The following is a 26,445-nucleotide window of genomic DNA, read 5'->3' on the forward strand; positions in this document are numbered from 1 at the left end:
AGCTTCAGGAGCCACATTGGACTATGAGGCAACCTTGAAGACCGAAAGATGTGCACTGAGAATGCTGAAGCTGAATGATGGCGGGAAGGTGGGTCCTGGGAGGTGATGGAAACCCTGTGCCAGCTTTGGAATGCCACATCTGTCTAGTTTCACCTGAGAGAATAAAACATTATATATGTTCCCGCTGTGGTTGTTTTGGCTTTTCTGCTATATATAGTTAAAGGTTTCCTACACATATATCAGAGAACCATTGGGATTCAATGTTGCTCACTTTTTATAATTCAACGAATGTACTTTACTTCTCTGAGCAACATTATGCCTTCATAAAGCCAATAAAACAGGGTAATTGTTGAAGAAATTGTGCAAATATAGAATACAATCATTCAAAGCACCCTACTGTCTTGGACTGCGAGTGTTCTAGTCATATGCAAGACAAATGCATTCATTTAAAATAGTCAACAAATATTTGTTGAGTACCTACTACTGTGTGTCATGTATTGTGTTAGGTTCACTAAAACACAGTGGGAAAGAGGTGGAATTGGAATAAATGCTTAGAATTCCGACTCACTGCTTATTAGTTGTGACCCTGAGCAAGGTGTTTAACCTTCTGAGCTTCAGTTTTCTTCATAGCACTTAGTTCTCAGAGGTGTGTGAATATGGATGAGAGGTAGATAACTGTCTGAACAGAGTTACTCAGCAGTTGCGGTAACACAGTTTTGCTAGCTACCATGTCTGCAACGTGATCCTTTCCATCAAGGAGCCCCCTCGTGGGAGAAACACAGATAAACAGATACTACAGTGAAACTTGGAAGGTGCCCTAACAGAAGGGTAAGCAGAGTGCTTTGAGAATCGGGAGAAGTGAGTCACTAGCTCTGTTGAGGTGAGTTGAAATCAGGTTGCATTATAGTCATTGGAACCGTTCACTGGATATTTCCAGTTTTCCTTCTCCTGACACATGGTAGAGTTGTCTTGAAGAGTCAGTACAAGTTTCTAGATGAAGAAAGAGGTTTCAACACTCTAGGGCAAATGAAGTATTTTTACGCAAAGCAGAGTCATAAAAGGATTAAAATTTGGTGATAGGATCAGTGCAACTGTGACCAACACTGGGTTCATGGGGTAGTAGAGAGGCAGAAGGTGAGTCTGGTTAGGTAGACAGGGTTGTATAGTTAGGGCACCTTTGCGCAATGTGAATTTCCCCAAAGTAATTTGAACTTGAAAACCACTCATCAGAACCTCCTGATTCAATAAATAAGAAGGCTGGAGAAGTGTCACAAAGTCCTTTGGAAAGGAGTATAGGACCTAATAGTGGTCTATACAGCCAATTTGTGCTCATCTATAAAGACAATAGGCAAATTACCTCTCACATATGAGAGAGCTCAGGGAACAGAGCATATAAAAAAGTTTCTGGAAAAAAGTTTTGAGTTGTTTGTTTTCAGTAACAAAATCCAAGCAATTAACAGATGGTTAAAAATGAAGCACGTTCAAAGAACTGGCGGCATGAAATGAATCAATGTAAATGAAGGATAAGTATTTTAAATTCATATGAATTACATTACAGAAAAAAATGTATTTTTTTTTACCTTGAAAATGCAGAAAATAATGTAACTGACAAATGTTAAGGCGGGGAAAAAGGAGAAAGGAGAGGTGAATGGAAATGAGATGATGAATGTCCTCAGATTTCAAAGGAAGAAGTGAAGCAATGTTGTATAGCATTTAAATGTGTTTTTTTAAAAATGCTTCTAACTTGTTGCATAACTTTTCTCAAGGGATCTTTTAGGAAATAATAACTCTCGGTAGATAAACATTTATTTTTAGGTTCAGCAATTCTTTGTCTTTTCATTTCATTTTATGTTCTCTTCCTTACTTGAGCTGGGTGCACTTTATATGCTCTAGGAAGGCTTAGGTGCTGACATAGGGAGGGGTGGAGGGGGAGGGACAGGGCCTTGAAGATGCATCTGGGGAATTAGGCAGAAGCCAATTCATATAGCACCTTATGTCTCAGGCCTACCACGCTCAGGAATTTTGACTTTTCCTAAAAGATAATGGGTGGGTGGGGAGGAAGGAGAATTTGAATTATACATGTGTTTATTTATTTATTTTTTCTTATTTAAGATAGGATCTAGCTGTATTGTGCAGTTCGGCCCCCAACTCTGGGGCTCAAGTGACCCTCCCACCTTAGCCTCCTAAGTAGCTGGGACTACAGGTGCCAGAGGGCGTGGCTATTTGATAAAGATCACTTTGTCACTTAGGCTGTCCTGTATTTTAAAATCTCTTTAAGTAACATGATTTAGAGCTGCTCTATCAGCATGATCTTATGATCTTATGAACCTGGACTATTCAGGATGGATCTCACACTCTGATCTTTCCTTCAAATTTTAGATATCTCCTTCAGATTCCTAAATACTACTTTGGTAAACACTTTACAGACTAAATTAGGCAGAATAAACTATGGCGATTCTTTTTCCTGATTAAATCCGATGCTCAGTAGTTCTCTCATCTTCAGAGAAGCCAGGATCTCAGGCTGCAGGTCATGCCCTGTGCAAGTCCATGGCAGCTGTTGACATGAGCAAGAAAGCGGGTGGCTGCCTCACCAGCTGTGCGATGCTGAGCCCCTGGGAGGAGGAGCCAGTCGAGTTTATGTGGTCTATGTCCCCTCTCCCATCACTACGAAGAAAGACTGCTGCAAAGTCCTGTTTTTTAAGGCCTCCAGGCAATGGAATCGACAATGTTGTTTCAAAGTTGATATTTAATAACCCTCATTATTATCAAGTTATTTTTTATGGAAATAGGACACATTTTTCTAATTGTAGTCTACCGTGTTCTCTGGCTTTATCATCTTTTGAGAAGGTCAGCTGACTAATCTTTATTTTATCCGTAGCCCCTAATGTTATCAATGCTAATTAATCATCGTAGTTTCCTCTTTTCCAGTCTAAATAGTCCTAGCTCTTTGATGTACCTTCAAAGGTTCAATTTTCCAATCCTTTGTATCTTGATCTTTTATAAAACAGCTTCCCATGTTGCACAGAATTTAATAACAAAAGCAAGGATATGTGAAGCCTATAGTGGCAGAATTATGCTCTGAGTCTGGAAAGTAACAATTCTGCAAACACAAGCCAATGACGCCATCCTCTTTTTGATCACGCTAGATTCATAATTTTGTTCCACTTTTACCCTATTACAAATCCCCCTTTCAAAATCACTGTAGATGGAGATCATACACGGGAGATATAATTGCATTTGAAAAGGGTGGTCCTTTCATTTTCTGCTGCTGTAGCAGACAGTTAGTTGCTACTGCAGTGACAGTATTCCTTCTTTTTCCTGGTTTCCAACACCCAGCTTTTGTTCAATGGTCTCTTCCTGGGATGCGGACACCTCCCAGCCCTGGAGGGTGCATCTCTTTTAGTGTAAATCAGCCATCTCCTTCCTCATAATCAATGGAACCAGGAGCTTGGGACCCAATCCCAGACAATGGTAGTGAGGCAGAGGCAGCTGGTGGTGGGGTGGTTCTGGGGTCATTTGCATCACTCCAGAAAGACACCCAAGGAAGAGACACTGTCTTCGCTGGACATTATTATGAGATGATCTGCTGCCTGGAGCTGCTGCAACCATCTTATAAACACAGGGGGCCAAGTGTGAGAAATGAAAGCAAAGATCGGGAGGATGGCTGAGCAGAAAGATGAAGAGATCCAGGGCTTCTGTGCACGCCACTTAGCTGCCTAATTAACCAGCCCCGGGCTTCCTGTTGTGTGAGTTAATACATCCCTTCGCAATTTAGTGATTTTCATTGTGTGGTCCCAGATCAGCAACAGCAGCATCTGGAAATTTTTAGAAATGCAAATTCTAGGGCCCTACCCCAGACTTGCTGAGAAGAGTCGAGGAATGGAGTCAAGCAATCTGTTTTTAACAAGCCCTCCAGATAATTCTAAGAAGTCCTGAAGTTTGAGAACTACTGCTCTGAGCTTGCTATAGTCTAAATGTCTGTGTTCTCCCACCACTCACATATTAACATTTGAATCTCCAAAGTGACGGTATTAGAAGGTGGGGGTCTTTCAGAAGCGATTCAGTCGTGAGGTCAGAGCTCTCATGAACAGTATTAGTACCCCTTATGAAAGGGACCCCAGAGAGCTAGGTCACCCCTTCTATCATGGGAGGGCACTGAGAAAGTGCCGTCTATGAACCAGGCAGCAGGCCCTCACCAGACATCACATTATGGCAGCTTGCTCTTGCACTTCTCAGCCTCCAGAATTGTGAGGAAAAAAAAAAAACACTACTGTCTATAAGCTACCCAGTCTATGGCATTCCATTACAGCAGCTCAGATCAGCTAAGAGCCACTGAATTGGGGTTTCAATTACTTGCAGCTAAACACATGTTAATTAATACATCTCCGTTATTGTTTCATGCATCTTTTCTAGAAAAATATATCAATCGGTATGTTTTCTGTCAATGTCATCTGAGAATTAACAGTGTCATAGCGAGAAAGGTGTGGAGAGATAGGAGCATGCTGTACTGTCTCTGGTATGTGTTTGACACACCCAGACAGGCTGCAAACTAGTTGGGGGTAGGCTTCTTGGGATGTAAGTAACTTTCATAAAAATTTAGAACTTTTTGAGTTCCAAGGTGAAAGGAGAGGATTTTGAAATGGAGAAAAAGAAAACTTCAGAGGCACAAACTCAGGCAGAGCTCCTGTCAGAGGAACCAAGTGCCTAAAATAGGACAGAGAGTTTCCAGATGCAGCGGAGAGGCTGTGAGTAATCTGAGAGCTCAGGTAGGAAAGTGGGACCAGTGTGCAATGAAGGAGGCACTAATGATAAGCAGACAAGAAACCACCAAATTGCTATTTAGGGTCATCGGGATCTGCAGAGGGAAACGAGGCTGAAGAGACAAGAGGAAGGACACAGCTGTGAGGGTCGAAATCTAAAAGGAACTCCTAAAGGGACGCTTAATGTTTTCAAGCTATCCACTGCGGCATGCTAGGTCTATCATCTGCATATCATCGCCAAAGCAAGAACCATAAACATCAGATTTCACTCGGTTAGAGAAATCAGAGAAAAGCTGCTGGGGCAATGACAGGGAAGAGACACTGCACATTCTCAGTGGAGGGATCATCCGCTCTGTCCTTCAACTGGTGCCACCCAAAAGCTGCTATGTCAAGTAATGCTAGCTTCACTCACATGCTATTACCCCTGGTTAACTCACAACTCACTGCAATGAACAACCCGTCTAACCTGTGAAGCAATGCTTAAGGAAGGTCTGAGGAAGGACGAGCTGCAGATCAGCTCAAGGATGGGACTCAAATATCATGACAGTACCATGAGCTAAGGTGCCTCCTGCAAGCTGCCTGTCGAGGCCATCAGTGGGTTAGAGCCAAATTCTTCCAAAATTATTGCAGTCTGCAGTCATCATATCTTGTCATGTAATACTTAACACTCTGGAAAAGGCCCTGCATTGGTTCTGAGTAATATTTCCAGGATCTGTGGACCTTTGAAACAACTCCATGTCACTGTACTTTATCCACGGTGGCTCTTTCAGGCGAATCACTTGTCCATTCCTGCCTTAGATGAGCCTGTGGAATGACTGCATCATTTGCCCTTTCGTTGTTAAAATGGTTATCAGATTTCAGGTATATCAAGCCTTGCACATAAGGACTCTTACTCTGTGTGACTAACAGGCTCCCCCAGAACAAACCATCCAGGCACAAACAGGGGAGGCAGCCCGTGGCTACCCCATCACGGGTTTCCACACCACAGTGTGAGCTCATCTTGCTGACTTAAAAACCATCATTTAAAAGTCACCTTTCCAAATTGCACTGATTTTATTTGTTCAAAAGGTAACACACACATTATTACATGACTATCATTTTAGGGCAAAGTGGACGTATGGACAAATGTTTCAAGCAAGGAGGTAAAACTGTCCTGGATAAAAATTCATGGCATCGGTTTTATATTTTCTGCTTCCTGAATTGCGTTTTCCTGGATCTGATGATTTTGTTCTTTGTATTTTTGATGTATGCCTCAGTGTATCTTCTTCTGTGTAGGCGTCATGGAGGGAGCATTCTTTTTTTTTTTTTTTTTTTTTTTTTTGAGGCAGAGTTTCGCTCGTTGCCCAGGATGGAGTGCAATGGCATGATCTTGGCTCATGGTAACCTCCGCCTCCTGGATTCAAGCGATCCTCCTGCCTCAGCCTCCCAAGTAGCTGGGATTACAGCCATGTGCCACCGTGCCCGGCTAATTCTGTAGTTTTAGTAGAGATAGGGTTTCTCCATGTTGGTTAGGCTTGTCTTGAACTCCCAACCTCAGGTGATCTGCCTGCCTCGGCCTCCCAAAGTGCCGGCCAGGTGCGTGAGCGACCGCGCCCGGCTGGAGGAAGTATTCTTAATGTATGCATTGGTTCATCTTCTTCTGTGTGCCTGTCACGGAGGGAGCATTCCTGATGTACACATTGGTGTATCTTCTGTGTGCACATCAGGAAGGGAGCACTAAGCAGAGGTGCGTAAGCAGATTCTGGACTGCAGAGCTGGGGAGTGGTCCTGGTTTTACCACTCATGGACTGTGTGCTCTCAGACAAGTCTCTTAACATTTTTGTACCTCAGGCTCCTCCTCTGCAGAATGAGGATGGCAATTCCTACCTCCTAAGATTGTCATGAGCTAGAAACAAGTTAATATTTGTAATGCATTTAGAATAGCATCCAGCACATCATAAGGACTCTATGTTTTGTAAATAGAATGTTCTTTTTTTGTTGTTATAACACATTTGTTTTTCATAAATGTTGCTATCTGGCAGGTATTTTTTGGCTTCCAGAATAAAAGTTTTAAAATTAAAAGGTATCAAAGTATTTTTAGGAGCCTAGCTATTTCCTCAACTACTCCCAAACTCTAAAAGTAGATTGGCTTTACGTTAAACGGAGAATTCATACAGAAAAAATCTTCAGGACTGTATTCATTTCATAAATAATGTACTTTATTTTATTGCATATGGCTATTAAGGAGGGCATCCATGATCAATACAGACTAAATACAATGCACTATTCTAGTCCAGTTTATTCTCGTCTCCAGCAGCATCACATTGACCCCTATATACAGCGTGTACAGTGGAAGACAGAGCAAGATAAGTTAAGTCTCTTGTCATATCACAATAGCAAGAAATATATTTAACATCTTGATATCCAGAAACAATACGTACCCAAAAAGAAAACACTGTTTAATAACTGTTAAAGTTTATATAGCAAAAAATATTTTAAATTTAAGGTAAGTCAGGCAAAATGTACAAAGACCCAATATACATTGTGAAGTTTTAGCAAACATAACATTTATACATTTTGGTTCCATTCTGTAAACTAAATTAAAAATGTAAATATTGCATATGCCTTTTTTTGAAATGTACAGGATAGAGGAAAATTTAGTATATTATCATCTGTGTATTTTGCTTGTTTTAAGCTGCAGTATGAACATGAACCATCTGTATAGTGTCATGACTACTCTAAGGAGACAGGGCGAGTTAAATATGCGTCAATACACCGCATTCAGCAGGGTCCATATTCAGTCCCTATCGTACCTTGGGGGAGTTACAAAGCAAATACCACCCATCGATGCCTATTCCCAAAACTAAATAAAAACTTCAGGATGTTTTATACATCTTAATAAAGTACATCATACACTGAAATTGACCTTCCAGCTAACATTGTATGGCCTAGGCGCTGCTGTGATGTATAATTTCAGAAAAGTAAAACCTTAAAAATGTTCAGGGAGATCACTTTACATTCAACTTTGTCTTGCAATACAATCCTCTGTTCTAAAGTTCAGCACGGAAGCAGGAAGACTTTTGCATTGCCATTAAATATATTTTTAAGACATTGAAATTTTTGGTCTTCCTCTAAAAAAGCCTCATTTTATTAATGCATTATTCTATAGTGATATATATCTATATATTTATATATATTTTTCTCAAAACAAAACAAAACAAAACCAACAACTTACATCTCCAATGAATTAGTGTAACCTCTCCATGACTATCAGAGAAGATAGGCACTGGGGAAGCCCCCACGGGAGGAGAGGTCGACAGCCCTCCAATTGAGTGTCGAGGGAGCAGAAAACGGCAGAACATTCTGCCGGTCAAGTTCAGCAGTTTTAGGTAACATCTGCGAGAACTGCCACAACACTGGTATTTTCAGAATACTGAAAACATAAAACAAGGGTAGTCTTGTCAGGAATTCTTTCGACAAGTAACATGTACTGCGAGATTGCTTTTCTTCTTTTTCTTTTTCCATCAGCAACATAGGGGCTGGAATGCCTCTTTTTATCAGTTTCTTCCTTTTCTTTTTTTCTTTTTGTTTTTTGTTCAGGGCAGCCTCACTGGTTGACATAATATTTTATTAAAGATAATACATTTTTTAAAAAATTAAATCTGCCCAACCCGGACCACCCTGGAATCGCTAGCACACCTACAGGGATTTTTGGTTACAGAAAGGCATGCCCAAGATTCAGGAGAGCAGAGACATCTGAGCTTGTAAATAGAATAAAAGGCGTTTGCAATGTGAAGTACCTACATAAACATCTACATCGAGAAGATTAAACAAGTCTGTTAAAGGTAAAAAGAGATATCCATCCCCTTCCCAAAGCCCTTCCCTCCCACCCCCCACTGCCCAATACAGTTGATTTTCAAAAGTAGGTTGCTTCAGTTACATATAGTGATTATTATTTAGTAATCTGTCTTTAAAGTCCAATCCCAAATTTCACTTCCATCGAGAAACGTCAGTCCCACACGGGGCTCGGTATGGACGTAAACATCGCAGGTACCTGCACTGGAATCCAACAAGCAGCTGTCTACTTGGACCATTTCACTAAGGCCGAGGACCGCGCTCCAGACACACAGCGCAGGGGCTACTACAGGAGGTCCCGTCGGACCCCCGCCACGGAAATCCGGCTTTACCTTGAACTGAGGTAGGACTGTGGTCGTTTGAGTGTAAGCCAGGAAATACCAGATTTTACCCCTTTCATAGGCGTGGGTGCACTCTCCTAGCATGCTGAGGGCTACATCTGCTTTGCCAAAAGGAAAAGAAGAAATTAAGACACGGGCCACAATTGAAGAAGGCCAATGAAAACATCCAATTTTCTTGAGAACAACTTCTTCAGCTAATTTTGTTAAAACAAAACCAAACCAAACCAAACGCAAACAGCACAATGACGAATGCCCCGTCCGGGAACAAGGGAGAGAGGCGGGTGACCTTGCCTTGTTGGTGCCTCATCTGACAGAGTCCACAGACGTTTCCAAACATAGTCACTGCTCAGATCCAAAAGAAAACGTAAGCAGCTTCGGGCTGAAACAATGCTGAGCATCTTCTTTTCATGATATTCTCTGACGTGTGACATCCTGGTGATAAAGCCAGACAGATCTTCACTCTGAAAAAGGAAGGAGGGAAGTTAGCAGAGATCCTCAGGAGAAAAGAGCAATCTCTGGAGATCCAGAAAAAGCCCCTCTAACCCACGGCTAAGACCTGGGTTATTTTCATAAACTGACGCCCTTTGAGAAAGAAACACGTATTCATTCTGTTTTCCAGACGTGAGTTCAGTGGGAAAACTCCGAGTTTTCCTGGAAACAGAGCGGTTAGGTTCATGGTGAGTTGTCTATACGGTGAGGTTCATGTTTTCAATTTAAGAAAAATATTCACACGTGTTTTTGTGAATCATTCTGTCGAACAAGATAGAAAAAGAAGGGCCAGTTTCCAGGTGGCACTGCGTGGCTGTGTGATGGAATGACCCCTTGAACTCCTTAGGCCTTGATGCTCCCTGTGTTGTGTGGGATACACGGAATCCACTACCTTCCTCCCAGGGCTGCAGAGATGAAAAACCATGACACACGTTACAATGCTCTGTAAACTATGTTTATCCTACAAATGTGCATTATGTTATGAAAGTGGAATAACTAAGAAGTCCACACTTCTGCCCTCAGAAAACTTCCAATTGGATCATCCATCTCTTTTTGAACATGTCCAGCAATGGAAGGCTCCTGCACTGCCTCACGTGCGGCTGCATAACCCTCAATATTAGGAAAGGGTTATTTTTATCCACCCAGCTTTCATATGTTCCAGTTTAGGTAATTTACCCTTTCGCTGTGCTCAGAAGGGACAGGGACTAAGGACACTTGGCCAGATCTGACTGCTTCCTCCCTTCCAGGATGAAGGATCAAAATTCTTTAACCTTTCTCAATTTCCAGGGTTTTAGGCCTATTTTTACTTGATATATTCCTTCTTCAAGGGACAGAACAAATTGGAAGATTTTGACCTTTCACAGCGTGTTGTTTTTTTCCTTCTAAGCTTCTTGGCTTTTTAACCAAAATGACATACTGTTCATTTTGATCACTCAGTTCCATGATGGTCAGCACTGCGTTGCTCTCAAACAGGTACATTTCCTTCCTTTGCAGATGCATTTATACAAACTGCATTTCTGGACACTCTTCTAAAATCATTTAGAATTTTGATCCTAGACTCTTACCATACTCCCTGACTTACCTTTTTGTGAATCAAATTCTTTTCTATCCATCTTAAGTTTAGAAGACTGAACTCAACAAGACAGAAACTTCCAGTGTGCCCTGAAGCTGAGTGAGTCCCTCAAAACCACGTCTCCTTAGGAACTCAAGGCACTACACTCTATGGCCCTGCCCAAAAACCCCAAAAGCTTTACAGAAAAAATACTTGTCAATATAAAAGGTATACATTTTTAAATTCCCTACAATGAGACATTCTGAGGCTGTTTTTACTCTATCTTATTTATCATCATTATTTTTTAAGACGGAGTCTCATTCTGTCACCCAGGCTGGAGTGCAGTGGCATGATCTTGGCTCACTGCAACCTTCGCCTCCCAGGTTTGAGCAGTGTTCGTGTCTCAGCCTCCCGAGTAGCTGGGATTACAGGTGCGTGCCGCCATGCCTGACTAATTTTTGTATTTTTAGTAGAGATGGGGTTTCACCATGCTGGCCAGGCTGGTCTTGAACTCCTGACCTCAGGTGATCCACCCACTTAGGCCTCCCAAAGTGCTGGGATTACAGGAGTGGGTCACCGCGGCCGGCCTATCTTATTATTTTTATAAAGCTTATGTCCATTAGAAATTTAATAAGTAAACAATGTTCTGCCAATGAACCTTAACAGAATTAATTTCTTCCGAAGGAAAGATCTGTCTTTGAGTTATTTGATTCATTATTGTTGTGATTTTCAATCTCAGCAGACTTCAGTGAGAATCTAATCGTATCCCCTAAAAAAAATTGTATTTAGCATTTGCTAAAATACACCTTGACTTGTAATTCACTCTAAAATGAGCTTACATTTTGTCCCCGAGGCCCTGATTTGGGAAGAATCCCATGGCTACCATAAAGCAGGTAACTGAGAGTCTGCAAATCCATTGACAGAAAGATTTCTAATCAATTGCTTATTTTATTTTGACACTAACAATTAGCTAAATGTGGGTGAATTATCTCATGTTAACTCTAAGTCTGTTCTTTTGAAAACAGCTAAACAAGTAAGTTCTGCAGTTTCTCAAACTTTGTTGTATAAATGGCGGATAAATTATTGCTGAAAAAATCACTTTCCATTTTCATTTGTGATTTCATGAGGCCACTGACATTTTCATTGTTTTTTTAGGATGCTGTATCGCTGTAAAACTCAACTCTTATCATTACATCGCTTTGCGAGCTCTAATTAAGTTGAACATGTAATTTTATTTTTTGGAAGTAGAATATAGTTATCAAAACGTTAATTTCTAAGCATTAGCATTATGCAAGAAAAGAGCTGATAAATGGCAAGGAAATAATCCATGCATTTATTCATGCAATGACCTTTCAACAATTTTCTTTTTTTAATTCTACTCTGGTGCAGGGCCTCACTGATAACTTGGAGGAAGATGGCTGACAAAAAAAAAAGGGAAAGGGAAGGGCAAGGGGAAGGGGAAGAGGAAGGGAAAGGAAAGGAAAAAAAGAGGGAGGGGAAGGGGAAGAGGAGGGGGAAGGGGAAGAGGAAGGGGAAGGAGAAGGGAGGAAGGAAGGGTTATTACAGGAAGATGAATCTGTTAATGGCACAAAGGACTCAAGAGAGCTGTGAGGTGAGGGAGATCGGAAATAGGATGACCACCCGCTCAGAGCCAGTCATGGGGGCGTCAGCTGTGCAGCGTTTCACATCCATCTGCATGCACACGCGTGTTACCAGAGCAAGCACAACGTGCATGTGTCTCACCTAGCCCGTCTCCTGTTAGGTTAAAATACAATCGCTTTCTACGGCCGCCTCCTTTCACGGTAATGCAAGAACTGTGGTCTGGGTGTGCTCAGCGGGCACAGGCCTGTGCTCTTGCGCCTCAGCACCCTGCCTCTCACAGACCTGCTTGTTTAGACATCCCCCCACCCCAGGAGACCACGGCTGATTCCAGGTGACCCTTAGGGATGCTTGGAAGCACTCGCGGTGATTTAAACAGAATTAACCAGCAGAAACAATCCTTTGTGGAGGTGCAAAAGGGCAGTGAGGAAAAGGCTGGAGCACACCTCAGATTGGACCCTGCCAGCCGCAGCAGAGGAATTGGGATACAACGGAGACCTGAGAAGCATCAGTACTGAGAATGCATGGTGGAAAAAAGGGATCTTTTCTGAAACCCAAAGTATAGTTTTTATTCATTTGTTAGAGAAAGAAGGCTTAAGACAGAAGCCATCTGCCTGAACTGATGTCTCAAATACCTTTTTCCAACTGAGCCGGTGGTAGAATCTTTGCCACGCGTACTATTAAAGACCTCACAGGCATAGGGCTAATTAACACGGGCAATGGCTCCGGAGGGCTCTCTAGTTCACACACAGCTTTCAGACACCAAACACCAAGAGCTAGTGCCCCTGGTTGAAGCCACCACGGAAACACGATACCTGCCATCCACCTGACAGCCACCCACTCATCAGTGACACTCCCCACCCGAGGAAGAAGAAAGCTGGAAAACACTCCTGTGGATTCAAACCTAGGAATGAGAGTAAACTTTTGCCTTTATAGTCATTTACTTTCAAAGGAACCGAAGTTATCCCTCACCCTGAAAATCGGCCTGGTTCATCCTGACTAGGGAAAAAAAATACACCAACAATTTTCTAACACTAATCATCTGACATCCTCAAGCTTTACATATGATCAAACATTGGGCTTCTGGAAGATGAGATTCCAACAAAAATTTATTTATTGTATTATCTGTGTTAATTTTAGTAGAAGCAAAGAATTATTAATTTTGTGGCTGTTCTACCCTGAATATTCACTGAGAAGGGAGACATTTTCAGAATTCATCAGCTGTAATGGCAAAACCAAAAAGAAAACAGTAAGACTCACGTGTTGTTCATGAACCCAATGACAGAACACCACACACCAGTTCTGCTACTATAGGTAACATATATAAAAAAATGTAAACTTACTGACACTCATTGAATTTGTCACACCATTCATTACACACTGTATTACTCTGTCCCTTAGACGTTGCTTTGTAAAGAAATCCATCCACAGACGTATCCATGTAGAGTTATTTGAGCAAATAAACAAAATCAACAAACAAAAACCCTTTTAGCAGAGATGAGAGTTGTTCCATATGACCTGTCATGCAGTGTATCCACTCCGCATCTCCTTTCTGCTGTCGCTTGTGACAGATGACATTCATACGTGGGATACAGTCCCCTGTGCCACTCACCATAATGCCCGGCAGATGAGCAATAATTCCTCTCCTTTTCTCTTTCACTTAAGAGCAATCAGAATGCAAATGAAGGAGAGCTGTCAGTAAAAGCTCCACCTTCAAACTGCTCAACTTGACTCTCCCAAAAGAGAGAAAGGAGAAAACAAATCACTAGAAAACATTGTGATTACAAGGAGGAAAGCTTCCTTATAATCTATGGAACAGTGTCCCAACAATGACATGTCACGCGGAGCTGGGCACCATGACTGTAATCACATTACAGAAAACTGAAGGGGGCATCAAGCCTAGAACATGTTGGAAATAAGGTCAGTTTGCTCCAGCCAATAACATCAGGCAGCATTTTAGGCACACAGTCTGACTCACCAATCCTTTTTCTTCATGATTTCTCATGACAGTTTGGGTTTGGACATGTTTGCCTCCAACGTTACATTTCCATGTTCAAAATCCAGGATATATACACCGGGGTCATGGCAGCTCTGCCCAGGAAGGCCCTAGTCCTCTCTGCAGAGAGGCTGTGGGACATGGCGCCTCACAGGCCTTTGGTGAGCAACACTGGACCACCCAGAGGCCAGATTCATGGAGTAGACACAGATGCTTTCACATTTTCAGCCGTAGCTGAATTAGGAGTGTTACAAATACTGATGTGCTTGACAAAATGAAACCATATACTTCTTAAAATTAAAATTTGTATTTCTAGTAGCAAATGTGATTCAGAAAGCAATTAAACCTTCCATGAGCTCAAACATATCGTACAGGTCCATCTCAGTGCCCAGTTTCACCCTCTGATGTTAAACACAGAATTACGAGGGAAAATTAACTTTTCAGTTGCAGGAGCAATTCTGAGAAAAAAAAAAACCCCGATAATTTAGTATCTCCAGACTTTACTAAAGCAAGACACTCTAAGAATATGGAAAAAAAAAAAGTAAGGTTGAGTATGATAACAAAAGCCAGAGATTCTAGGAAAAACGGTTACTTGAACTTTTCTTTTAAATTGGAAAAAAAATAACTTAAAAGGGAAATATGGAAGAATAAGTTTCCCATGACAAACAGGGGCAATAACTTGCTTTCCAGTCCTCCTTGAGAAAGACTGACAACATTCTTTTCTGTGAGCTCATCACTTCCACTGACAATTAAAGTCATTTCATTCTGAATGCCTGTTAGTAAAAAAAATTCCTAATATCAAGTTGCAACTTGATGTTAATGACACAATATGAAATAGGATGAGACAATCTGGTTGTCTCACAGGCTGGGTTTAGTAAAAGGTATCTTCCCCCTTTAACTCCTGTTTAGTCTTTCACATAAGACCCGATCTTAATCATCCCAAACTAGGAAAATCAGGCCTCCTAAACTTTTACCTACTGCACTTCAAATTCCCTCTACACATTCAACTTTCCTACACAGGAGCCTGTATAAATTTTACAGTGCGCGGCTACAGCAGATTGTATAACACAGAACGTACATGGTTCTTTTCTGAATGTTATTGTTAAAAACCCTGCCATGTGCATGATGTGAGCTATTTGTCTATGGCAAGAATTGCCCACTGCCCCTGCAGCAGCCGCCAATGCCATACAAGAAACAGTATCGATGATTCTTCCGCACAAACACCTGAGACACAAAAAGTCCCAAGAATTGCGGGTGGATCCTTTCTTTTAAATTATGAAATGTTAGACCCTTTTTTAGTTAAAACCCAGACCAGGAAGCATAAACAACTTGCTGAAGCCTCCCCGCCCATCTGTGGAAGAGCAGAGTCCTCAGTTTCTCCCAGAACACTTTCCTCTCTGCTCCCCTTTGGTGACAATGAGATGGGTGGGAACGGGGCAGGAGCAGAGACACCTGCAACTGTCAACTGGGGCCCCAGAGTGTCAACTTCCACACTGAACCACTAGCTCTTTATAAAACTCTCCTCGAAGGACATTAAACAGCACACTAGCATGTCACACGATTCAGTGAAGCCTGTGAGTCGACGTGGGTGTGCTCCACGGTCTGTCTTCCTTGCCAGGCGATGCCCAGGCCCTGCCTTCTCACCTCCCTGTCCCCAGCACCTGGCACCCTGATGGTCAGATCCTTAGTAAAGCTTATAGGTATTAAATGTGGTTCATGCCATTTCTCACAGGCAGAAATGCTCAAGTAGTTTTCAAAAAGAGAACAAAGCTTTAGGACTCCGTGAGACCCAGAAGAAAAGAAAACCCTTTCCAGCCCACTCGGAGAGTGACGTTCTAAGCAGAGGTAAGTAAAGTAAGGCCAGATCCGGCTTGCCTGTCTCTGCAAATAAAGTTTTATTTGGATGCAGCCGTGCTCACGCATTTACATATGGCTGATTTCACACCGTAAGTAGAGTGGAGCAGTTGTGACAGAGACTGCATGGCAATGAACCTAAACTCTTTACTACCTGACCCTTCACAGAATGTTTATTAACCCTTCAAGGAGCACAGGAACGTGGCAACCTTTACTAAGGAAGACAATGCGAAGAAAAACAGGCAAATTTGTCAGAATAACACCATATAGTTCCATCTGTGTGTTATACTGGGGAACTAATTGATGCCCCTTTGAAAATCATCTGCAAGCTTACGTACTTTAGAAATGCAATACTGTCTACTAAAAACCACACTATCCTGTTACAGACCCTACTGAAAAAGAGGACGCACACCACAAAATCATTTGGGAAGCCAGCACACTTTTGGAATGAACTTCTCTTAGCTACCGCTGTTCTATCTGATTTTTCACTCATAATACAAAATGCTCAATAAATCTAATCATTGCTAAATACATCCTACACTAGCATTCCTCCTTTAACAGAAGTAAAGGTTTACATGTGAGATCTGCAATTCATAAAGGGTCCAAATCTTTTCTTTCCTGGGTCATTTGAGAATGTGAATGTAAGCATTATGCTTCTGCCCTAACAGTATTCGGGCCAAGCGATATAATGTGCATTAAAATTGCAAATAGCCAATGAATGATGTAATTCTTTTCTCAGATTTAACACGCTTCTACGTATGGTTTTTTTACTAATCTAAAAAATTTTATGTACACCATAACAATGTTTATATTGTTTATATATGAAATTATAAAACCTAATTATATTTTTGCTACCAAATTAAGGGAATGTAGAATAATTATTTATTCAAAATATATCCATTTCCAAATAGCCTGTTGTTATATATCAATTCAACTGGACCTGTTTTCTACTTCAAAAGGTTAAATAACTGTAGGTAAATACCCCTCCCCGGTCTATAACATCTATGTGATACAGGAGTTCAGCTTTGTCTCTCTGGGGACAAATTCACCTATCTAATTTAAAAGCCTCATAAGAATGACCATGTAGCCTTTAACTGAGCATCTACTACAGTCAAGGTTGAAGGGTCAAATCCTACTTAGTCACTGAAGTGCAGACTTTCTTTGTAGAGATCAAAGTACCCATTCTTCCTAATCGGCCATATCAAAAACATCCTGCTTTTCCCCAGGAGCCTGGAAATGACTCCATGCCACCACCTCTGTGCTTTCAACTACATGCCATTCCCACGACTCTCAGGACACTGGTGTGAAAGGCACTGTGGCCACACCAGAGCCAGGTCTCGGAACCACCTCTTACCAGCTGTGTAATCTCTACAGCTATGTCTCTAAGTCTGCTCCCTCTTATGAAGATGGGGGCATTACCTCTCCCACCCTGAATTCCCCAGTGGAGTCACAGGGAATATGGCAAATGAGATTTCACGTATAAAATATATAAATAATACAAAAATATGTATGCTCATTCATAAAGAAGCACATGCTACTAGCACAACTGGCATTTTGTGGTTGGCTTCCCTTTGCTTTCTTTGTGCACCTTCAAATAATGTACACATGTAACCACATGCTGTGTTCTCAACTACAGACTTCTTAAGACCAGGCAGCCCTGTGCTGCCAGGGAGAGACAGGCTCCTCCCACCCTCCTGTTCTGGCTAATTTGTGGAGAGCCACAGTGGTGTCTCCCAGTGCACTTGTCATCACAGTTCTTCCTCGTTCAAAATTGTATTCGTGAATGATATCACGAGCAACCACAACTGCAAGCAGCAAATAAACAACTGCCGAATGCACAAAAACAATGGCAAATAGCTCCCAGAATAAAATGAACGAACTTGTTTTAATTGGACAGAAGTGGAACAGAAGTAGAATTGTTTTTCTGGGGGTAACTCTAGGCCATTTAAAGCTGCAAAGAGTGCCTTTGCCTAGCTGCTTTCTTCATGTCCTGAGGACAGGACAAAACGCCCAGGAAGGGGTCGCACATGTCTACCACGCAGACAGCTGCCCGTAGAGAACACGATCCCTCACCATATCACAGGCATGCCAAGCACACACAATGCATCATCAATAGGCTGGACTCCGCCTGGTCCCGGCCATCGGGGGATAGCACTTCCCTTCTCTCTGCTCTATACGAAAAGGTACACTAAAATGCAGGCCAATATTTAAATTCCTCTGCCACAAATGACAGAGATTTACATCTAAATAAAGCACTATTTATTGAAATTTCAGTAATGCAAAATGGAAAATGCCAAGTTACCAACTACATAAGTTCATTTACTGAAGAAGCAAATAAAATAAGACAGCAGCAGCTGATCACCAGGCCTTGCCTAGGGATGTGGAGACAGAGGAAATCCGTGTCTTTGGTTCCTCCTCCCCACCAAGCATGTAGCTATCCCAGCCTCACCCACCTTGGCACTGACTCCCTTGCATGTGACCGATTGGCAGTGAAACAGTGCACAAGTCTTATTAAGTTACTGCACAGGCCCTTTCAGCCAAAATGCCAACGTGTCTATAAAATTACTCAAAAACTTAAGTCTAAGCAGAGGAAACATACATTCTTTAGTCTCCGTAGAACCTAAAATGGCAAAGATCTTGTAGACATTTTCAAATGCTCACAGGCTGGGAGGAGCCTCACACACCAGAGGACCCAGATCCCTGAAACGCTTTGACTGGGGACACGGAGGGAGGTTTGGATGAGTGGGCAGCCTAGAAACGTGGACCCCAACTTCTCCTGGAGGGTCCAGCAGGGCGCCCTGAGTCACCAGCAGTTGGATTCAGAGTGAGGACAGGCCCCTTGCTCCTGCTTCGCAGGCCCAGGGACAGAGGCCAGAGGCTGTGCAGGTCAGTGTGCACCCTGGCTCCTGCCCAGGCGGGCCACACTGGGAATGTGGCCACAAACGTATCTCCTTTCCAGCAAGGAGGAGGTGTGTAAAGATTCCATTTCCCAAATTGCCAGAAGTTTGGAAAGGGGAGAAACGATCAGTTAATGATAAAGAAAACATTTCTTACACGAAAAGGAAGTCGGACTGTGTGTGATGATTGATACAGTCACATTTCCAGGTTTCCCAAGGCTGTGACTGCGGCCTTTAAGAGAGACATACCTTTCTAACCATCTTGTTAGTAACCAAGGTGACAAAACTCAGGATCAAGCAGATGTGCACAGAATAGACAATAGTTCTATCCTGTGTGTTACAGACTTAATGCCTTCTCTTCCCAGAGAGCATCACGCAGTGATATTCCATCCTGGAAAATCAGCTCGACCATTTTCCTTTTTTTTTTTTTTTCAGATGGAGTCTCACACTTGCCCAGGCTGGACTTCAGCAGTGTGATCTTGGCTCACCGCAACCTCCGCCTCCTGGGTTCCAGTGATTCTCCTGCCTCAGGCTCCCAAGCAGCTGGGACTACAGACGTGCGCCACCACACCTGGCTAATTTTTGTATTTTTAGTAGAGACGGGGTTTCACCATATTGGCCAAGCAGGTCTCGAACTCCTGACCTCGTGATCCACCCGCCTTGGTCTCCCAAAGTGCTAGGATTATCGGTGTGAGTCACTGCGCCTGGCCCAGCTCGACCACTTAAACATTTCCAGTTACATGATTTTGTGATATTCAATATATATGAAATTCCTATAAAATAATTATTTCTCTCATTTTGCTTAGAGAATGATGGGCCATTTTACAATTTCTACTTGGAAGGAATAACTAGCAACACAGTTCAAGCACATAATTCAAGAATGAGGTCCTCTTTCACCATTAGTTTTCTACATATTTCAGGAAAACTAAGTCAAATGAAGCCTAAATTCTAAAGATAGACCTAAATGCTCCACCATGTTTTTAAAATTATGCGGGCTACAAGTAACTGCACACAGTTGGCTGGAGCCCATTTATTAAACGTGCACTTTCCTCACCAGCAGGCTAAGAGGACATCAGGGCACCTGTACACACCGAGCCCTCACCTTCCCCAAGCTCTTACACCCTCAGCAAAACCCATGCCCTCAGCTCTTTCCTGCGAAGCCAGGATCTCTATGAAACAAATGGAATAATACACTGGAATAACACATTTTCTGCACATTTTTTCTAATTTCTGTAATTTTCATTTCCAAGTTAACTGAAGAGTGAAATTGATTTGTTTGATAAGCCGATAGTTAGCAGGTCCTACAGTTAACCGTAATGCACGGGTCACCCCGCCTCAAGGCAGAGTTCAAAATAAGCGGATTCAGCGTTTAGTTTGTCAGAGGGAAAGACTTTGTCTTTTTTAAAAAGTGAAGGCTCTGCGTTACCCAGAAAATACAGAATCAGGCAGGAGCCAGGCTTGCCAGGACCACATCCTCTCTCTGCAGACTGGGAAAGCTTCTCCAACAGCAGGAGCCAGGCTCTACGGCGGGGCGGGCATATACATGGCCTACCATCTTTGGGCCTCAGATTTTCCATTAAAAAACAGGGATAACAACAAGATCCAACCCTACACATAGGTTATCGGGATTCAATACCATTTTTAAATGTCTTAAAATTATAAGGTACGCTACGAACGTAAGTTTTTAGAATAAGGCATGTCATTCCATGATTACAGACATGCGCTTTTGTTCTGCAGTTTATCCTGGAAGCATGTCCCAGTGGTTTCCCCAACCTCAGTGACAATTCAGGGTCTTCATTCCACTAGATCACTACTAGGTCCTTTCCAATTTTAAATACTTTTGAGGAAGAAATCTGAGATGACATATGCTCTACCAAGTAGCCACCACCACCAGGGATACCAGCACGATGATGATGGAATTGATGGCCACAGTATGAAAGTTTTTAAAAGTTCTGCATATTGTTCCCAGGGACTCTATCTCCCTGACACACTGTGATATGTGAAGAAACATGAGTAGCATGGCTGGCCGGGCTGGATTCCTCCTGGTCCCTTACTACCTCTTTCTCTCTACCTTCTCCTTTGAGCCTGAGCTCTCCATGCCAGCCACACTGGCCTCCTTCCTGTTCTGGAACATACCGGGCAACCTGCTGCCCCAGAGCCTTTGCACTGCTGTTCATCCCCTTTGCCTACCTGGATTCTTCCCTTAACATCCACAAGACTGGCTTTTCCCCACCTTCAGGTTGCTTGGCTCAAATTTCCTTTTCCCCCTCTCCCTTTCCTGCTTCACTTCTAGAGTGTTTCGCCACCTGTAGTGCTTCATGTCCTCAATGCACAACAAAATTAAGTTTACTTCTTAGGTTTCAAAGGCAGACAGTTCACGGAGACTCGCCCACTTTCTGTTCTTCTTTTTAGCTTGAAAAACCACATCTGTTTCTCTCTAGCCTATCCTTTAATATTGCTCAAATGGATGAAGTAGTTTTGAGATAGTCTACATGTACTAATTGTCATCTTTGTAATGAAAACATGCAGAAATGTAACGGTTTGAATACATTTAAAAATTAAAGAGAGATCTCAGCATTTTTGCCATCGTCCTTTCTGCCTCCAACTTTCTACCTTTCTCAAACACCCCATAAGTCAAGTTCCTTTTATGCTGTTGCCGTTGTTCCTAAAAGAACTGTAAAAGGTGGCAGAAGCTGAGAATGACGCAAGACTCATCTGTGACCGACTCTCCCATCAGCCTCACGGGTGGGTGACTTGGAGCTCTCCAACTCAACGGGACTTCCTTCTTTCTCCTCCACTGGCCACCACCATGGTGGGCAGGGGGGCCAAGAGTGGGAGGCAGCCCTTTGAGCCGGGGGGGGCTGTGGTTGCCAGGAAGGGAGGGGCTTTCCTAGACAGGCCAGGGATGCCCGTACAAAGAATGAGATCAATACTCTTAACGCAGGCTTCGGGGCCGCCTACGAAAAGGAGCCAAGAAACCTAACAATGGGGAAGTTTCTGGAATACTGCCGTTTATGACAGAGACTGAGCACAGAATGAAATACCAGGAGAGTTTGGCCGCAAGACCACCAAACAGCTCAGGGCAAGTTAACATCTAGGAATCGGGAGAGGAGCAGAATCAAAGCTACTATTTTTCAGAGAAGAAAACTCACAACCACCACCTCATCTGATGCACCCCAGGCTCACGCAGGGGTGAAGGGGTGAAACATGTGAGTGGTCCCAGCTGTGAATGGGACCAGTACTCTGAATGTTCCAGCAAGGACATCCACAATTGCAGCAGAGACATCCCGTGAAACATGCCATTCTCTGTGCTCAGCCAAGACTGCCTACAGGGTGGACACTTAGGAAAAGGATCAGAGGGGCTACCCAGAAAACGGCACATGGTGGGATGCTGCCAAGTTGACTCTGAAGGCACCTAGGGGACAGAGGCCTGGCTTCACATTTCTTCTGCATCTCCCAGGACATCTACTCTTACGCTGACACACGCTGAACTCTCAATACATTGATTGGCTTAAAATATCAACTATGTTCCGCCTTTTGGAAATGGCTGAAGACCCAGTGAATTCTAAACAGTCCAGCTGACCTGGACAGACCAAGACTCACACAGATGAATGTGTATCACTCAGACTTGTTCTAAGAACTTAATTAAACGCTCCCTGCGCTAAAACTTGGACATTTTATTGCAATGATTGTTTCATCTGGAACTAGGAACACTGATAAGCTAAGCTGCAAATAACAGTAAGATGGCAAACTGAACCAAGGTGTGTCCTTTCTACTGGACCACTGAAACTTTCATCTGTCCCCAAACACCAAAATGCCCTTATATGTGGAAGCTACAAAGCCTTTAGGAGAAAATTACCATTTAAAAAACTTGTCAAAACAAATAATCTCAACAATGTCTGCAAATTCATTGATGCTTACATCTAAAGGGGTTTTGTGTAGCATTTGTATCTAGTATTTTCATACAGTTCAATATTAAAGTTCCAATTTTTTCTCTTTTGCTTTCTCAGCCAGCTGAATTAAAGTTAGTTTTCTGAAACTGACTGCAATTAAAATAAATTTACAATCCTGGATTTATAGTACATTAAAAGAGAAAAAGAGATTTGATACTTTTGCAACTAACACATTTTGCTAAAGCACACCCAAATATACTTTCAGTTGAACTATACACTTAGTAGATGTCTACTTGACAACATAACAAAAGTTATTTGTACAAGTCTCCGCACACTCATCTGATATACAGAACTGGAAGAGGGCATGGGCAGCTCACGGATTTGTTCTCTGTTTCATTTGTATGTGTAAAATGCTATTGTAGGTCGTTTTTACGCAGGAAGACAAGAAAAGTGAATACCTAGTATCACACCAGAACAAAACTGAAGCAAAGCACTTTAGTAATTTATTTTTTAAAAGTGCACCCAAGGTGTGGGGTAAAAAACTGACCCCAAGACTCTACTTTTCCAGGAATTTCTGCCGTCTGGGAAGTTCAGAAACCCTGCAATGTCCATAGTAAACCAGGGTCCCAGTATCTCCATTTCTGACCTCTTCCAACAAAAACAGTCTCTGCTCAATACACTCTAATCCATGACTTGCTTAATCCTGCTTATTGCCTGGAGTTTCTAAAGGATTATGTGCATGGTTTTTAAATTTAGTAAGGAAATTCTGACCTATTTCCAAAACTTTTCTCCCTGCTTCACAATTCCCCTTACTTATCCATCCATCTGAGTATGGGACGTCCCGAACAAAGAAAGGAGGGCAGAGAGGCCCACCTGGCATGCGCTGGGCCCGGGCAGCGCAGGGCAGTCAAGGGTGAGGGTGGCCACTGAGATGATGGGATCAGGGGCGGCTTCTACCAAAGACCTGGGAATTCACGAGATCAGATGGTCCCTGACTTCAGTCCCCATTTTCAGTGGCTTCTCAGCACAGAGCAGTGCAGATAGGTGTATGCTCTTCCCCCCAGGTCCTCTGCAGAAGGCAAAAGTTCCCAGAGTCACCAAACCTCGCTGGGGAAAGGGCTTCTGGCCTATTCATGAAGAACCCCAGACCACACGTCTGGATCAGTTTTCCGGACTAAATTGGTGGGTGCTCAACAAACCCATCACTGCAACACAGGGCGCTGGGAATGCGGCTTTCTTCTTAACCTGGAAGGGGGTCCGTAACTCCATTCGCCCTGATAGCAAAACTGCTTTCCTGCTTTGCTCATTCAACCAGGTCTCCCATCTCACCTGCTGTCTGGTGAGTCACGGGGCTCACCGCTGGGGGTGCTGGCCAGGAAAGAGGTACTCTCTCCTGATGCTGAGGGGCCTGACAGCTCACACAAACCAAACACTGCACTGCCCACAAGAGTTCCAGGCCACAGGTTTGCCTATTACATGTTTTAAAGTGTGAATATCTTAAGAAATTTTACGGGTTTGCTAAAGTGTTTCTTTCTGCTTTTGAAAATGATGTTATAGTCACGTCTTTAGAAAGATGGCAGCTTCTGTGAAATTAAATTTGTATGAAAACTATTTATCTTCATATAAAAATCCGGCTAAATGATTTTTTCCCTGAGAATTGTAAAAAAGAAACAATAAACAACAAAGGCTGTTAAAAATAAAAAGGCACTGATGAAATACTCAAAACCGCAGAAAGATAACCACCTAGCAATGACTGACTTGTTAATTATTGGTCCTTAGGCAGATTCTAAATTGGTTAGTTTTCAAATAAACTCATTAAATAAGTTAATGACTCATTTCTTAGCAAATGCTAATGGATTTACCCATAATGGGGAATATATGATATTTCACTTATAGAACAAGCGCCCGTCGTAGAGACACAGAGAGCAGTGACTGAACGCACCCACTGACTCATCAATCACTGCGTCACCCCCCAGGCTGAACCTGTTACACAGAGCAAAGACTTCAATTCTGCTAGATAATGTAGGCCTTTAGATTTCACTCATCCCAGTAACTTTGTTTCCTTTTCTTTAACAAAGTGAATACATGACCGAAAATATTTTCCAAATCTCCTCCCCGCTCAGTAAACACTGTCCACATAGTCATGAACAGCCATATTTCTCCGATTTCTTCATTTAGGAATTCAGCATTCTCTATTTCTGGCTTTCAGGGTATCTTTTAGTCTATGGATGAAGAAAGTTACTAAAATGTTCCAAAGTAAAAAGACTAATATCACTTCTACAAATACTACGTTGTTCTAAAGAGCATAGGCTGTATCCTGGGAGAAAGTTATTCATCAGGATACAAAGAACCAACTGAGATGTGTCATTGTTTGTATCACATTCTCCTATTCTTTCTTGATGATATCTACAAACAACTCTACCACTAATTAAATCAGTGACCTTGACTAAGACTCCCAACCTCACACAGCCTCTATTTTCACAACTTAAATAAGTAAGTTACATTCTGCCAACAGTTCCCAACTCTTCGTTCTCAGAACACCCTTGCATATTATTTTCTTATTGTCACCACCTAAGTTGCAAGAGTTTTAATGTATTTGATGGTGGTGGTGGGGAGGTATCTTACCAAGTATCATATACTGTTTGCTTTACTAAGATGTAATCAAAGACAGCGAGAGGAATCTAAGTTTTCCACTTTGTCGACACATCTAGAGGTCCAGGAAGCATGATTGGAGTCCCCAGAACAGATCCATCACCAACTTAACAGTCAACTCTAAAATTCACTAGCAACATGACAGCCTTGAAAATAGCATCAAATACTAAACTCTCCAAACTGGTGGATGTAAACACTGACTAAAATAAATAGAGGGCTTTCCTACCAGTCTTCCTCCTCAATTGTCCCCATTTTTCTTTGAATTGATACCAAGTTGAAGAAAAAGGGGTGGGGGGTAAGTAACTATCACTCCAGCAAAACATTAACTTGAAGGCAAGGATCTAGAATAAAATCCTAATGTAATTATTGCATATGAGCTTCCCAAGCAGACCATATGACATTAGAGAACTGGGCTAGGGATACTAAGAGGTTATGAGGTTGAACCGCACACTCCTCCTTTTAGCTCAGTGATCTTGGGCAAGTCATCTGGCCTCTCCACACTGTAGGTTCTTGATTCCAAAGAATGGGGTTCATGGTGGTTCTGCCTATGCCACAGGATTTTTTGGATTATGGTACAATATTGTATAAAGAAAATGTCTTACCACTATAAAGGGAATAAAAACACCTTTTGAATTTTACACAACTCTTTTAACCCCAAGAGGATAACAGCAGACAGTTATCTGTCCATATTGATCAGAATAATGGTACATTATCATTGCATTCAACTTCAATAACATTCTTTCAAAATCTTCAGTTGCCAGTTGTCTGCCAAGTTGTGGGATTATCTGTTACACTTATACTTTGGAGGCCAAAGATTGACTTATTTAAGTCCATAGAATGCACAGAGAAAGCACTAAATCATAGTCTTAGATATTAAAGATTAAGCATTAATACTATGCAAAAGAATGAGTCTTTTTTTTTTTTTTGGAGATGGAATTTCACTCTTTGTTGCTCAGACTGGAGTACAGTGGCGCGATCTCGGCTCATTGCAACCTCTGCCTCCCAGGTTCAAGCAATTCTCCTGTCTCAGCCTCCCGAGTAGCTGGGACTACAGGTGCACGCCACCATGCCTGGCTAAT

The 26,445-nt window shown here is 42.3% G+C and overlaps 1 protein-coding gene across 1 annotated transcript in view; it reads right to left on the bottom strand.

The window, feature by feature from the left end:
• Positions 1-6,936: 6,936 nt before the first annotated feature.
• Positions 6,937-26,445, bottom strand: part of IRS2 (insulin receptor substrate 2) — a 50,783-nt gene continuing 31,274 nt past the window's right edge. The window contains exon 9 of the mRNA XM_011933949.1: positions 6,937-9,396. Coding sequence (XP_011789339.1) covers positions 9,392-9,396 — 5 coding nt within the window. The 3' untranslated portion in view covers positions 6,937-9,391. The remainder of the gene's footprint in view (positions 9,397-26,445) is intronic.

The sequence above is a fragment of the Colobus angolensis genome, unplaced genomic scaffold (assembly GCF_000951035.1).
Source record: "Colobus angolensis palliatus isolate OR3802 unplaced genomic scaffold, Cang.pa_1.0 Scaffold13, whole genome shotgun sequence".
In the NCBI taxonomy this organism is placed as follows: domain Eukaryota; kingdom Metazoa; phylum Chordata; class Mammalia; order Primates; family Cercopithecidae; genus Colobus; species Colobus angolensis.